Source organism: Meles meles, chromosome 3 (genome assembly GCF_922984935.1).
Source record: "Meles meles chromosome 3, mMelMel3.1 paternal haplotype, whole genome shotgun sequence".
Lineage (NCBI taxonomy): Eukaryota > Metazoa > Chordata > Mammalia > Carnivora > Mustelidae > Meles > Meles meles.
In genome coordinates, this window is record NC_060068.1 from 77467508 (window position 1) to 77483058 (window position 15551).

General features: G+C 44.1%; 1 protein-coding gene across 4 annotated transcripts; it reads left to right on the plus strand.

The window, feature by feature from the left end:
* The first annotated feature begins 491 nt into the window (after positions 1-491).
* Positions 492-15004, plus strand: ANKRD34B (ankyrin repeat domain 34B). 4 transcript variants are annotated; one of them, XM_046000726.1, is made up of 5 exons: positions 492-1102; positions 2083-2224; positions 3982-4068; positions 7029-7117; positions 12329-15004. In XM_046000726.1, the coding sequence occupies exon 5, from the start codon at positions 12351-12353 to the stop codon at positions 13893-13895; it is 1545 nt and encodes a 514-aa protein (XP_045856682.1). In that variant the 5' UTR covers positions 492-1102; positions 2083-2224; positions 3982-4068; positions 7029-7117; positions 12329-12350; the 3' UTR covers positions 13896-15004. The 4 variants fall into 4 exon arrangements, with proteins under 4 accessions (XP_045856682.1, XP_045856680.1, XP_045856683.1 ...); XM_046000724.1 differs by having other exon boundaries at positions 3985-4068; XM_046000727.1 differs by lacking the exon at positions 3982-4068.
* Positions 15005-15551: the final 547 nt, after the last annotated feature.

Below are 15551 nucleotides of genomic sequence, written 5' to 3' on the forward strand. Positions count from 1 at the left end.
CATCCAAATTTGCCCCCTTGGGACCCTCCAGTCTTCCCTCAAAAATGGATGGGGTTACACGGTAACCCATATCCAGGATTCCAACTCTCTAGTGGCCAACTCCAGGTTAAAATGTCCTGTGAATTTGCTTTACCTATTTTTACTAAAGGGCCCATTTCAGCAGGTTATTTTCCTAAGTGAAAGAAGCCTGCCCACAGATAAGTTTACTTATCCCTTTGAGAACTCAAAACTTCTAACTAGTTTTGATTGACATTAACCGAACAACAACAAAAAATGGTCATAGCCTTTTCTCCACCCTGATGATCCCTGGTCAAGGAAGAGTTAAGACCACTACAGCACAGTTTAACACATAAAATACACATTTTGTTAAAGTGTTACGTTAATGTTTTATTAACAGTATAATAAAGTTATAAACTCATAAACAAGAACGATTGCTCCCTCCAACAGCCCAACCTGAAGCGAAACTCAGGTTCTATCTAAAGCGGGTAAAAGGACGAGAAGGGGGAAGAAGGAGCCGTGGGAGTCACATACAGGGCCAGCCTGCTCGAATATGACCTGGAAGGAGAGATGCAGGTGTGGACAGGGGAAACCAGAAGCCGGGATGTAGGGGTGGCGGTCTCCCTGCACTGGAGAAGACCCTGCCGCCACTGACCTGGGCAAAGCCGGCCCCGCCAAAGCGCCGCGGCTGCGGTGAGGTGTCTGTGTGCGTGTGGTGGGGCTACTTTTGGGGACATAGGGCGGAGCTTCAGAGACAGACTTTGGCCCCGGGGTCCGAACAGACTTAGGCCCCGCCGCCCCCACCCGCCGAGCCGCTGGGAACCCGCGCGTCACTCCCAGCGGAAACGCCGCACCGCCCGGGCGTCTGGCGAGGTGCGCGCCTCCCGGCCCCCGCTCCGACGCTTCGCGGCTCCGCGCCCGCCGCCCCCCTCTCTCAGCGGAGCAGGGGCGGGGACAGGGCAGCACCTACCGGGATCCGTGACTCCAACCGCCGAGGAGACCCCGAAGACAAGCCAGCCCGGACGGCAGCCTGGAGACTGGCGCGGTGGGTCCGAGGCTACCCGTGGAGGGGAGGCGCCGACGCCGACTTGACGGCGCGTCCCAGGTTCGTGTGCGACGGCGTCTCTGCGGGCTGCACTTGGAGAAACTTTGGTTCGGCGTGTTGGCTGCCGGGAGGAGGGGATGAAGGGCGCTGCCTGGGGCCCCGCGGCCTCCGTGCGCCCCGGCGGGTACGCTCAGGCCCTGGGAGCCCGCACCTCCCGCGCACCCTGACACTGCAGTGCCTTGAGCGGGGACGGAGACCAGGCGTCAACCGGAGGCTGCTGGTGGGCAGGGACCTGTCCAGACTCCACCCGAGTCTGCTCTCCCCTCTCCCAAAATCCCTGTCTGCTTTCGGCTCGGGCTTTGCAGCGGCTCGGGCTTGCACCCCGCCGGGGATACAGGTTTCGCCTCCTACTCGGCCTTGCAGCGCGGCAGAGTGGATAGGGGCAGCCCCGCGGCTGCGGGATGTCAGGGAGCATCCGGGCAAGGGCTCGCAGGCGCGGGTTAGCGCCGCAGCGGGAACGGCGCGCGCGAGGCCGCCGGAGCGCGCGGGTCTGGGGGCCCGACTTGCGCGCGTCTCCGCAGGTGCCTCCGGCCGCTGGGAGGCGGGAGGTACCGGCTGGGCGCAGGAGGCGGGCTGGGGGCTGCGGAGCCGTTTGCAATCACTGGCTCGACAAATGGGAGTCACACGGAGGCGGGCAGCCCGGTCCCGGCGTCTCTCGGGCGCGCACCGCCTTGGCACGAGGACCCCGAACCCCCTTACGGGAGGTCCGGGATCCAGAGGTGCCCCTGCCCGAGGATGGGGGCAATGGCTGCTCCCCTCGGACGCGCCATTTCCCAAGGGAGGGCCGAGTTCTCCCGCCTGGCGGTGCGGGCACCGCTCGGCTGCGGCTCTGGGCAGAACCCCTTCACGTGGATGGCGATCGCCTCAGCTCGCCGGCTGCCTGTCTTGTCTCAGAGACGAGGCGACAGAACGCACACCCCGCCCCCATCGGTGCCCCGGCGCTGTCGCCCCAGTCACCTTCCTTTGCCCTTCTCCGACAGCACCACGGACTCGCTCGCTCTCGCTCTCAGGACAAACTGAGGAAACAAGCTTGGTTCCCGGAGCCGGCGGGGACAGTGGAGACGCTGCCAGAACCCTCAACAGCTTGGAAATCCGATCACCTTGGCTCCCCGAGACTTGGAGGTATAGGTTTGCGTGTCTGCGTGTGTGCTGGGAGGGGTGTCTGCTGAGAGAGGTGGGGACCTAGCCCAGAGGCCTAGGGGACATACAAGTAACTAAAGGACACCAGCCCTTTTTGACTTTGTGTGAGCAAACAGAGCAAGCCTTACTAGCTACTCACTCCTTCCCTTGGGCAGTTTCGAAATATTTCTTACAAGCTGGTGCCAGAGAAGAACACTTTTCTTGGCAAGTCTTTACATTTCCTGGGACAATCTCCGGTGCGTCTTTTGTTCTGGCTTTGCCCCTTTGCTTGCATGGCAAGAAGACACATGTTCTGCTTGTGGCAGGCTGACTTGCTTCATTCTAAGTGCCACTAGTCCCCACATCCCGGCCTTGGGTTGTCCACTGTACCTGTGGATTTTTTCAGACCTGTCTGGGAAGGGTAGGACTGCAAACCTCCAGTGCCTGGCCCATTCTGAGTCAAGGCTGTACTCTTCTCTAGCCCTGGGGGCTCCTTCATCCCTCTCTAGGCCATGGCAGTCATCTCTGCCCTTTGCATCCTGGTCCGAGCCTGAAGCAGGTTTGACAGCAAATAGAAAGTGAGACTAGACTGAAGAAGGAAGAGTTTGTCACAGATTTTCTCCAAGTCTGCCTAGGAAGCGTCCCCTATTGACGATGTGGGCCTGGAGCCTGAAATCTCATTTGTAATAACCTCTCCATGTGATTACACCCACAGAAGATGGAAAACCCATTGGTTTTCCACTTTGGCCTCCTCCCAGTGGTCAGAACCCATCAGCCCAGGATTCATATTTAGTGATGCATGTTTAGAAACTGATGTTTATTTAATTCCTAAAGGGCAATTATATTAGGATCTTCTAAAATTTTCACAATCATCTTCTGTTGATAACTATCCCCATTTTAGGATGAACCTCAGAGGATCGGCTTCCCAAGGGTTGGTAACTTGGGAATAAACAGAGCCCCAATCTCTGATACATACATCCTGCTGCTCCTTCTGAGCTTCCGTCCCCTTGTGGGCAGCACAAAGACAGGACGACCCAGGGCAAGAGTGAGGGGCTGAATATCCAGCTTGAAACCCATTTGTTACTGTCCACCCCCCGCCCCCAGCTGCCCTCTCCCACCATGGCCCTTTATGGGAGGGAACACCAATCCTATTCGGAGGTAGGGTAAGAATCTGAAAGGAAAATAACATTTCTTTCTGCATGCAAGGAAAATGTGGTGGCTTGGAGAGAAAGAGCCACAGGGAAGGCTAAGCTTGTCATCTCTAAAAAGGCTTCTAAAATATCTCAGCCCGTGTGGCACTACCACTGTAGATAGCACTCAAATCAGGTACTCAGAACCGAACCCTACTCTGTTGGAAGCTGGTATCTAAGAAGCAAGGAAACAGAAGAGAAACCTGAAGGAAAGGACACAGGAAGACCAGGCAAATAAGAGGAATGACTGGAGTTCTCCCACCCTTCCTTCCTGGGCCTTGTCAGCTGCATGGACTGGTGTGGGGTGGGGGAGGGCTGGACCAGGTGAGCGCTGCGGCCCTTTCAACCCCAGCATCCTTGCAGGGCAAGCCTTGGCCTGTATACACAGGACTGCGGTGCATGGGATCCACTCCAGACACTTTTACTCATAATCGCTGAAATATAATTAACCAAACAAATACTGTAGGGATGTCTCAACAAGGAATTAAAAAACTAGACTCCGAAGGGGAGACATGTGTGGAACAAATTATTGGTATTTATGTAACTGTGAATAGCTTTGATTTCCTTCAGTAGGAACTGACAGCTGGCTGACAGAAAAACTCATCCAGGGAGAGAAAAGGCATAAGTGAAATATGAAATTTTGAATAACGTTTTCAGGTAACTTTCTATTTCCATTTAGAGTGGGTGTCTAGAGGGGCGAATGTAGTTATTTGAATTGCTTCATTTATCAACAGAGATTTTTAATAGGGCTCATAATTTTAAGACCCAGTGCTTTTTTACTTCCTTTTTTTCCTGGCCTTCTAGTCTCCTGCTAGCAGGGCAGAGGTCTGGGAATTCCACCATTCAGCCTGTAAACTCTCACTTTATCCCTTATTTTTAGCCTTTCTGATTGATGTGCTCAGAGAATAAATCTTGTTTTCTTGCCTAGAAGAGTGGTTATCTACTTGGGGTGGAGAAAAGTAACTGGGAGTCCAGTAGATTTGTCCAGAGATGTCAAACCATCCTCACTGTCAGCCCTGTACCTCATTGCCACTTTCTGTGTCACGTGGGGCCTCTTAGCACAGAACTTCCCAGGGCCTGTGGGTCAGCTGGCTCCTGGTCATGGGGCCACCTCTGTTATGCCTCTGTTATGCTAAGGCAGTTTACCATACCACCATCCCCACTCTGTTTCCAAAGCTTGCCTGGAATCTGTCATCTGACGATCCATCTCTTCCCAAGTTTTCGTTCTTTTTAAATTTTTAAGTAACAAAACTGTAATTTCTGTGAAGTCTTGGAAGTAGAGAGAGGCCCTAAAAGAGTATAGTAAATATGCCATGATGAATCATAAATGATGTTAAAGACATTCTAATTTTAAAATAAAAAGCAATTTGTCCAGCTGTTTAATAATTAATCTTCTAATATGTGGAAATTATTGTATTTGAAAGTTATAAAATGCATTTAAGGCTATCTTTTTTCCATATTCACTTGAGAGAATGTTTACAAAACATTATTTACCGATCTTTAAAAAATTATTATTATTATTTTTAAAGATTTTATTTATTTATCTGACAGACCGAGATCACAAGGAGGCAGAGAGGCAGGCAGAGAGAGAGGAGGAAGCAGGCTCCCTGCTGAGCAGAGAGCCCGACGCGGGGCTCGATCCCAGGACCCTGGGATCATGACCTGAGCCGAAGGCAGAGGCTTTAACCCACTGAGCCACCCAGGCGCCCTTTAAAAAATTTTTAATATTTTATGTTATTTAAGTAGCCTATGAATTGGAGACATGATAAAAATAAAAGAAGGCTAAATTGTGAGATAGAATTTTTAAAAAGAATACACTGAGTAGTGAGGCACAATAGGAAAGTCTTTTTCTAGACGTCTGATTTCATCACCTCCTCCCACCCCCTCCCCGCCTTGAATAAAGGTTTGATCCTTGTCATGTTACAGAGGAGGGACCCAAGACTGAGAGGCTAAGAGATCTGACTGTGTATATAGCTCATAAGTAGGGGACTCAAGATGGAAATGTGGGTCTGAGTCCAGAGCTTTCTCCAGTCAACCTGTTATCTATTTGGAAGGTGTCACTGAGTGTGGGGATTATTTATATGCTATATTATAACAAAGGGTCTGACTGAATGTTAATACAGTGTCAGCAGTGGGTGCTCCGTGAGGATGTTTCACAGAATGAGACAGGAAGCAAGAACATTCCTGAACCAGGATAATTGTAGGCTAGAGAAGTGATCTTCGTCACAGGTTAGGCTTAGCTCTATGAAGAGTAGAAAAATTGAGCTTCAATTTCAGCATTTTTGATGTGCAAGTGGATGACCGTGATAAAAGATTTGGAAGAGAGTAAAGGCTTAAAGACAAGGGGATTGTCCCAATAAGGAACTGAATATGGGACACTAGGAAATCAAGCATGTATTCATGTGGACAATTCATGTGTATCTGACAGCTTTTTGCTCCGTGAACTTTAATTTTAAACAGTTTTAGAATTGTTCTATTAAATGTGAACAGTTTAAAAAGTGAGCAACCCAAGGGGCTTTAGGAGCCTTTAAAATGAACAAAGAGTAAGGCTCTGTTGTTGCTGCTTTTATTCTAGACAGTTCTAGAGGGGGTATGCCTACATCCACGAGACAGATTCACTAGTTGCCAGTAGCTACTTGGTGCCATTGCCCAGCTTCTTCAGAGAGCCCTGGAGCCCGCAGCACCCGCCTTTTCTGCAGGACCACAGTGGACCACTGCCCCCTCAAGCAGCCCAGGCAGCAGTACATTGCCAGTTCCTCTTCTTTTCCCAGAACCTTCTGACACTAACCTTGGTGAGACTAAGTTATGACAGAAAGTTTTCAGGTTTAGTGTTGTGGAGAAGACATTTACATGACATTGAGTGAAAAGATTTGAAAGTCTTTCCAAAAGATTCTTATAAGACATTTTTTTAAAAAAAACAGGGGCTCCTGGGTGGCTCAGTGGTTAAGCCTCTGCCTTCGGCTCAGGTCATGATCTCAGGGTCTTGGGATCAAGGCCTGCATCAGGCTCTTTGCTCAGCAGGGAACCTGCTTCCTCCTCTCTCTCTGCCTGCCTCTCTGCCTACTTGTGGTCCTCTCTCTGTCAAATAAATAAAATCTTTTTTTAAAAAAAGACTTTTAAAAAACAAACAAACAAGACTGGCCCCAACACTAGAAACTATATGAGAATACAGAATTGAAATCTATGGGGTGCCTGGGTGGCTCAGTTGGTTAAATGTCTGCCTTCAGCTCAGGGTCCTGGGATTGAGCCCCATGTAGGGCGGGGAATCTGCTTCTCCCTCTCCCTTTGCTGCTCCCCCCGTTTGTGCTACCTCTCTCTCTCCCTGTCAAATACATAAATAAAGTATTAAAAAATAAAAAAAGAAATCTGCTATCTGGCAAACTTGTTCTTATTTGAATATGTTTCTCAAATGCCACTTTTGGTCAAAGGTGTTTTTATGTGACTGATACTGTATCTCCAACTGTGTATTCTCCAACTGTGGTTACCAAATGGTTTCTATATTTGACATTATGTTCCAGCTAATTTCTTTACATCTCTTTGCTTTATAAAACACATTAGTATATAAAAAATGCTAAAAGAAGGGTTTTTTGTCTTTTTTTTTTTTTTTTTTTTGCTAGCTCTTTTCAGATGCTTTACATTCAGAATAGACCTCTGGTGAGATCCAAGCTGTCAACCAATCCTGTATTCCTAAGGTCTCAAATTGCAGGTATGCCTGGCATTGGAATAGCTTTCATAGAATATTACACAGGGGAACAAAAACGTAGCATTCACTTTCATTGTACCTATGTATATATATATGGACTAGTTCTTTGCTTAACATCATGAGTGACATTAGAGTAGAATGAGTAGGGTGGCTCAGTGGGTTAAAGCCTCTGCCTTCCGCTCGGGTCATGATCCCGGAGTCCTGGGATCGAGCCCCACATAGGGCTCTCTGCTCTGCAGGGAGACTGCTTCCCCCTCTCTCTCTGCCTGACTCTCTGCCTACTTGTGATCTCTGTCTGTCAAATAAATAAATAGAGTAGAATGAGTAAGTATATTCTTTTGAATACTGCTTTTCAGGAGCTCCCTAGTTGAAACTCCTTGAAAGTGTAGGCATAAATACTATTGATAATAATACAGAACTGAATGATGTCATAAAAATACCACTCTTTCAAATTTTAATTATGGAATGGGCACCTGGGGAGCTCAATCTGCCTTCAGCTCAGGTTATGAACCCTGGGGCCTGGGATCACGCTCAGCAAGCTTGTCTTGGCAGAACTTCTAGTAGCTGAATGTTGAATTTCCTAGTGTAGACCTCTAATTTTCCTTTCTTTTCCTCTATTCTTTTTGTCTAACTGTTAGAGACTTTTATTAATATTGTCATCTAAACCTATTTAGTTTTGCAGTTTGTATGGTGTTTTTGCCTTTTTTTTTTTTTCAAAGATTTTATTTATTCGACAGAGAGGGAGAGAGCACAAGTAGGCAGAGAGGCAGGCAGAGAGAGAAGAGGAAGCAGGCTCCCCGCTGAGCAGAGAGCCCGACACGGGGCTCGATCCCAGGACCCTGAGATCATGACCTGAGCCGAAGGCAGTTGCTCAAACAACTGAGCCACCCAGGCGCCCCTGTTTTTGCCTTTTGAGAATGCTTTTTAATGGTCTCTGATTACTCTTTTTCCTAGAATTTTTTGTTTTATGATTACAACAGCTTATATCTAAAGATAAAGAGCTTTTGAAGTTTTTATCTTCCTGACTAGTATCTGTCTCCTCCAGTTGCCTTTTCTCTATGTGTTCTGGTCTCTAATGGAAGAGGCTTTTCTATTTTGTTTTGTTTTTTATTTTGATTATCTGCTCATGATTAAAGGGCTTGGATTAAAAAGCTGATGAGAAGACTGGAGCACATGGGTGAGGCTTGTAATCCTTAAACCTTGCTGTAGGATGATCTGAGTGGCATGTTAGGGAATCCCTGTGGTTAGTACTCTTCGTATTTTCTTTTCGGTGGGTCAAATTCTCAAGAGAAGAGTATAGCAATATTCTGCTGCATAATAAGGGTACAGGCTGCCAGCTTTCTTAGAGTTGAACTGGGGAGAAGGCTCAAAGTCTCTTCATTCAGTGATCAGTGAGCTTTCAGTCACTTAGTCCCTGTTTTCTAGTCCTCAAATATGTCAGGTGTCTTCCAGTCCAGAAACCCTCCAATTCCATCATTTCTGAAGAATAGAGGTCTCTCCAGAATAAAAAACAACTCAAGTGGGAGGACGAATATCCCATCTCTCAGTGGCTTGGAGTAGAGGAATCACCTGAGGCAGTCAAATTTCAATGCACGTATAAATCACCCAAGGATCTAATTAAAATGTAGGCTCTGATTCAGTAGGTCCAGGATAGAGCCCGAGATGAAGCCTCAGGTAATGGTGGTTCAGCTGCTGGTCCAAGGTGGGATCATACTTCGGCTGGTGAGGACCGAGGGATCTAACTGATTCTCCTGACAGCTTTTCACCTAGTCCTCATTATTTTTTTTTAATATTTTATTTATTTGACAGAGAGAGATCACAAGTAGTCAGAGAGGCAGGCCGGGGGGCGGGGGGGGGGAGCAGGCTCCCCGCTGAGCAGAGAGCCCGATGCGGGGCTCGATCCCAGGACCCTGAGATCATGACCTGAATCGAAGGCAGAGGCTTTAATCCACTGAGCCACCCAGGCACTCTTAGTCCTCATTATTTTAGCTATACTCTCCACCACCACCACCACCCGCCCAGTTCTAGAACTTCTGCCATTACTGCCTCTTGCGAGGATTCTGGAGTGCACATGGGCTGAGTTCTCAGCTTTATCATGAATGATCTGAGGCACAGCCTTCTCAGGTTGGCTAATTTGCTTAATACTGGCCCATCCGCTTTCTGGCTTTCAAAATATTGCCCTTGTCTCATTTTCCTGCTATCCTTATGAATTTATGTCTTTTAAAAAATTCTTGGGGCACCTGGCTGGCTCAGTGAGTGGAATGTGCAACTCTTGATCTCAGGGTTATGACTTGGAAACCCATGTTGGGTGAAGAGATTATTTAAAAATAAAACCTTGGGGCACCTGGCTGACTCCATTGGCTAAGCATTTGCTTTCGGCTGAGGTCATGATCCCAGAGTCCTGGGATCAAACCGTGCATCCAGGTCCCTGTTCAGTGGGGGGTCTGCTTCTCCCTCTCCCTCTACCCCTCCTCCCTGCTTGTGTTCTCGCTCTCTCTCAAATAAATAAATAAATAAAATCTTTAAACAAATAAAAATAAAATCTTTAAAAATTTTTAAATAAAAAATAAAATCAAATGTTTAGTTTCAGAGGATTGTTCAGGAAGAGGCAGAATTAAATGTGTGTGTTCTGCCATATTTACCCTAACTATAACCATCTGCTAAAATATTTTTCTAAAGTTTGGTTATATCAGCATAAATAGAGCCTGATTTATGATAAATAACTGCTATTTTGAGCCTTTAGGTTTTTGCACAAAGAACATTCTCTACTTCTCTCTTCCTACTTTATCTGCTTACCAAACTCTCATGCAGTCTTTAAGACCCGGCTCAAATGGCTGCCCTCTGTGAAGCCCCTCAGTCTCTAAACCACCAAAGCCGGTATAGTCTTTTTTTTTTTTTTTAAATATTTTATTTATTTATTTGACAGGGAGACACAGCAAGAGAGGGAACACAGCAGGGGGAGTGGGAGCGGGGGAAGCAGGCTTCCCATGGAGCAGGCTCCATCCCAGGACCCTGGGGATCATGACCTGAGCTGAAGGCAGACGCTTAATGACTGAGCCACTCAGGTGCCCCAAGCCTGTATATTCTCATGACTTTAACTCAGAATCAGCTGCTTATTTAGTATCTCTTCCAAATGACTGAGCAAGCTCTGCAAGGCTAGGGCATGTGCCTTGTAGCTCAGTGCCCAGGACATAACAGGAGCTTGCAGCTATTTAACACTTAGATTCTAAGTTCTGTGTGCATGTCTTTCTTCCCCCCTTCATTTTCTTTCTGTTCCCTTCATCTCTTTTTCTGTCCATTAAGAGGTCACTATATTTATTATCTATTCCATTATCCAATAAAAAAAATTCATGTCCCATAGTTAATTTAAAAGTAAGTATGTGGAATAAATAATACTTCTCAATTTCTAAAACCTACCTCATTAAATAAAATAGATTTAAATATTATATGAACTCTATTTTTCTACCCAGCTCTAAGTATTGTTCAGAGACAAACATTTCCTCAGCTCTAGATAAAGATATAATTTTGTTTTAATAGCTCTACACCCAACATGGGGCTTGAAATCATGTCCCCGAGATCAAAAGTTGTATGATGTTCAACCACCTGAGCCAGCCAGGCACCCCCAAAGACATAATTCTTATCAACTAATGGAATTATCTGTTGAAGGAGTTTGAATCCAAATTATTTAAACAAATTAAACGTAATTTTTAGTTTTAGTGATAGAAAAGTGTTTATAAACACTACATGTCCTTATTCATATTTTTAGCCTAGAAAACTCCCTTTTCAGAGCAAAGGTACTCTGTCAAGGGGCATCTGGGTGGTTCAGTGGGTTAAGCCTCTGCCTTCAGCTCAGGTCATGATCTCAGGGTCCTGGGATCGAGTCCCACATCGGGCTCTCTGCTCTGCTTGGCGGGGAGCCTGCTTCCCCCTCTCTCTCTGCCTGCCTCTCTGCCTACTTGTGATCTCTGTGTGTCAAATAAATCAATAAAATCTTAAAAAAAAAAAAAAGGTACTCTGTCAGAATTTAGCCAAACAGTATGTGGCCAACCCCATCCATAATCTAGTGTATGATTTAAATAATGAAATCAAGGAAACTGCATAATCACATGTTTAGTATTCCCATCTCAGTGTGAGTTCCAGACATTGTGTCAGGTATTTTAATGTCTTGTAGTTCAGATGATTTTTTATCCTTTAAAAGAAACAAAAAAATGTTCCTCAAGGGACAACTGGGTGGCTGAGTCGGTGTTCAGTGGAATCTGCTTTTCCCTCTGCCTCTCTCCTCTGCTCATGCTCTTTCTCTCTCAAATGAATACATAAAATCTTTTTTAAAAAAAGTTCCTCGGGGCGCCTGGGTGGCTCAGTGGGTGAAGCCTCTGCCTTCGGCTCAGGTCATGATCTCAGGGTCCTGGGATCAAGTCCGGCATCGGGCTCTCTGCTCAGCAGGCAGCCTGCTTCCCTTCCTCTCTCTTTGCCTGCCTCTCTACCTACTTGTGATCTCTGTCAAATAAATAAAATCTTAAAAAAAAAAAAGTTCTTCAAATTGAAAATCTAGATAATGGTTGCATTATCTAACTTAAGAGCACATGTAAGTTATCTGACCCTAAGAAATTTTTAGATTTATCTGCCATAAATACTTGTATTTTCATTGATTTAGTTGCAATTACACAGAATTTTGGAATTTTTCCTTAAATCTACATTTTAGTGTTATTTTAAAAATATTTTTCGGGGCGCCTGGATGGCTCAGTGGTTTAAGCTGCTGCCTTCGGCTCAGGTCATGATCTCGGGGTCCTGGGATCGAGTCCCGCGTCGGGCTCTCTGCTTGGCGGGGAGCCTGCTTCCTCCTCTCTCTCTCTGCCTGCTTCTCTCCCTACTTGTGATCTCTATCTGTCAAATAAATAAATTAAAAAAAAAATATTTTTCACAAGTGGAAAGTAAATGGATTGTTGTTTAATTAATGTGGAATTTAGGTTGGTATTATATAAAAAATATTCAATGAGGATTTTGAAAGTAAATTTTAGTATGTGATTCCCTACAGGCTGTTACTATTCTAAAATTTCTTTAATTCTGCAATTCACTATTGTGTTCTGTATTATTAACAATCTCATTTATGTCCTGTTACTCTATATATACATATTTCAGAAGTTATGAATAATAACATGAATAAAGACTGGGATTCTGGCTGATCTTTTGTTCTTCATATTCTTTGACAACCAGGTATTGATTCTGACTTTTGAAGATGGATGAAGGTGTAGAAATATCAAGTGATGGAAATTCCCTCATCAAAGCAGTCCATCAGAGCCGGCTTCGCCTCACAAGACTCTTGCTAGAAGGTGGTGCCTACATTAACGAGAGCAATGACCGTGGGGAAACACCTTTAATGATTGCTTGTAAGACCAAACATGTTGATCACCAGAGTGTCAGTAAAGCCAAAATGGTTAAATACCTGTTAGAAAACAATGCTGACCCCAACATACAGGACAAATCTGGGAAAACCGCTTTGATGCATGCTTGCTTAGAAAAAGCTGGTCCTGAAGTTGTTTCCCTGCTCCTAAACAATGGGGCTGATCTCAGCTTGCAGGACCATTCTAGTTATTCAGCCCTTGTTTATGCTATAAATTCAGAGGATAGAGAAACCCTGAAAGTTCTACTTAGCGCTTGCAAGGCAAAAGGGAAAGAGGTCATTATCATAACGACAGCGAAATCCCCCTCTGGTAGGCACACTACCAAACAGTACTTAAATATGCCTCCTGTAGATATAGATGGGGGTCATTCCCCAGCCTCCTGTGCCACTCCTTCAGAAATAGACATAAAAACAGCCTCATTGCCACTTACACATTCTTCTGAAACTGAAACCACCTTTTTTGGCCTTAAAGGTCTGCAGCTCTTAGGAAGTAGTGATGATACACAGGACCCAGGCTCCCCTGTGAGGAAGCCTGCTGTGGCCTCTAATGGGCCCAAGCTACCCCAAACTCCAACCTGGATCAAGAGTCCTCCCTTACTAATGCACCAAAACAGGGTGGCCTCCTTGCAAGAGGAGCTCCAGGATATTACTCCAGAGGAAGAATTATCCTACAAAACCAATGGGGTGGCACTTTCCAAGCGCTTCATCACTAGGCACCAAAGCATTGATGTAAAAGACACGGCACATTTATTAAGAGCCTTTGATCAGGCCAGCTCAAGAAAGATGTCATACGATGAAATAAATCATCAGGCATTTTTTTCAGAAGGAAGCCAGCAATGCACTGAAATCCCTGCTGACCCAGATCCAGACTCTAACCAGACAATCTTTGCTTCCACCTTAAGAAGTATAGTTCAAAAAAGAAACTCAGGGGCAAATCACTACAGCTCTGATTCCCAGCTCTCCGCTGGTCTTACCCCTATGACTTTAGAAGATGGCAAAGCACTTACAGGAAAGAAAAAGGTCTTCTCGCCATCTCCTTCCTTGCTGTCAGGGCCTAGAGAATTGCTGGAGAATATCTCACCAGGTCCCTTGAGCAGGAGAAATCATGCACTTTTAGAAAGGCATGGGTCAGGAGCTTTCTCTTTAGATCACAATATTACTCAAGCCAGACCAGGATTTCTGCCACCCTTAAATGTGAATCCTCACCCTCCCATTTCAGATATCAATGCCAATAATAAGATTTCTAGCCTCCTTTCTTGTGGTCAAAAAGTGCTTATGCCAACAGTTCCTATGTTCCCTAAAGAATTCAAAAGCAAAAAAATGTTGTTAAGGAGACAATCATTGCAAACAGAACAAATTAAGCAATTAGTAAATTTTTAAGAGATGCCTAGAAAGCACATTTTGTTCAGTTGTTTACATCAGAGAAATATAGAACCAGAGAAGAAATCTCAAATGTTCATCCTTTTAAATCTTGTAATTGGTTAGTCCATCATTGTTAGGGGTATCAAAATATACTGTGTATCGTCCTAGGCACTGTGGACATACAAATAATATGTAGTTTCTACTAAGGAAATTTAAACAAAATTAAAAAGTTGTATTTCTCAAAATTTCTAATATATAACAACCTTCATGTGACCCAAGTTTTTAATTTAAACAAAAATCAGTAAAAAAAAAAAAAAAGAAGGTCAAATATATTGGAGATGACTTTGAAATTTTTTTCATATTTTTCAAATATTTTATTAGGAAACACTGCATTCAAAACGTTTTTAATATTACCAGTCAATAAATGATTGTAATTTTCCAAGATGCCAAAAGCATTAAAAAAAAACAAACCATGAAACAGTTCTATGATCAATAAGCCTGGTATAAGGAAAGGTATAAGGTATAAGGAAAGAATGAACTAATTCTTAAAAATGTTGATTGCAAGTGTATGAAATCTAATTAAAAATTTAAAAGGCCAACCATTATAGTATACTGGGCAGCTAATATTCATGTTATCAGCTTTTTTTTTTTTTTAAAGATCTTTTATTTATTTATTTGACAGAGAGAGATCACAAGTAGGCAGAGAGGCAGGCAGAGAGAGAGGGGGAAGCAGGTTCCCTGCTGAGCAGAGAGCCCAATGAGGGGCTCGATCCCAGGACCCTGAGATCATGACCTGAGCTGAAGGCAGCGACTTAAACCACTGAGCCACCCAGGCGCCCCTCATGTTGTCAGCTCTATCAATGTCAAATAAAAGATCGGAGTTTTATAAGCTAGTAATAATCTATGCTAAGTGTTAGTGTGTTGTTTTTTGCTTGGTTTTATTTTGTCTTTAATGTTATCTCATAAATTCTTTCTTCATATCCTTTAATTCCTGCTATTATTTTTTAAGTCTATCCATAGGTTCCCAATATCAAGAAAAAGCAGAAGTTTAACAGCATTCCTCTTTACTTATATCAAATTATTCTTGTCTTTCTACAGACAACCAAAAAAAAAAAATCTGGGGGTTTGTCACAAATAGAAACTATGTGCTTGCTTCATTTTAGAAAAGAAAAACTGATTATTAGATTCTCTTAGGTTAGGTAAAATTAGGAAAGCCAATAGAAACTTAATTACAAAATACACTATTCAGTCAAGATTAAACAATATCTCTTAATTTCTAACATATAATTATTAGACATTTATATAATAAGGATAATTTCCCTAGTGTGACATTCTAATCATCTAGTATTTAGGACCTGTGAATAACTTCTAACAAAATATATGAATACCATGTTACTATCATAAAATATTACAAAATGACTATATTATCTAAATGACTTCAAAATGTGGTGTTTATATAAAGAATCCTTATTTCAATCTAGCAGTTTCACAACAAAGAGTAAGTCAAATTATACAAAACAGGAGTGTATTAATTTGATGACCGACATATACAACTTTATTTCTTTGCCTTCTATTAGTAGAAGAGATCCTAACAATTGGCATGATGCTTTTCTTGGTAATTTGATATAAGCAAGTTGTAATGTACATGGTAATTATTTAATTTTTTTGTGGCTT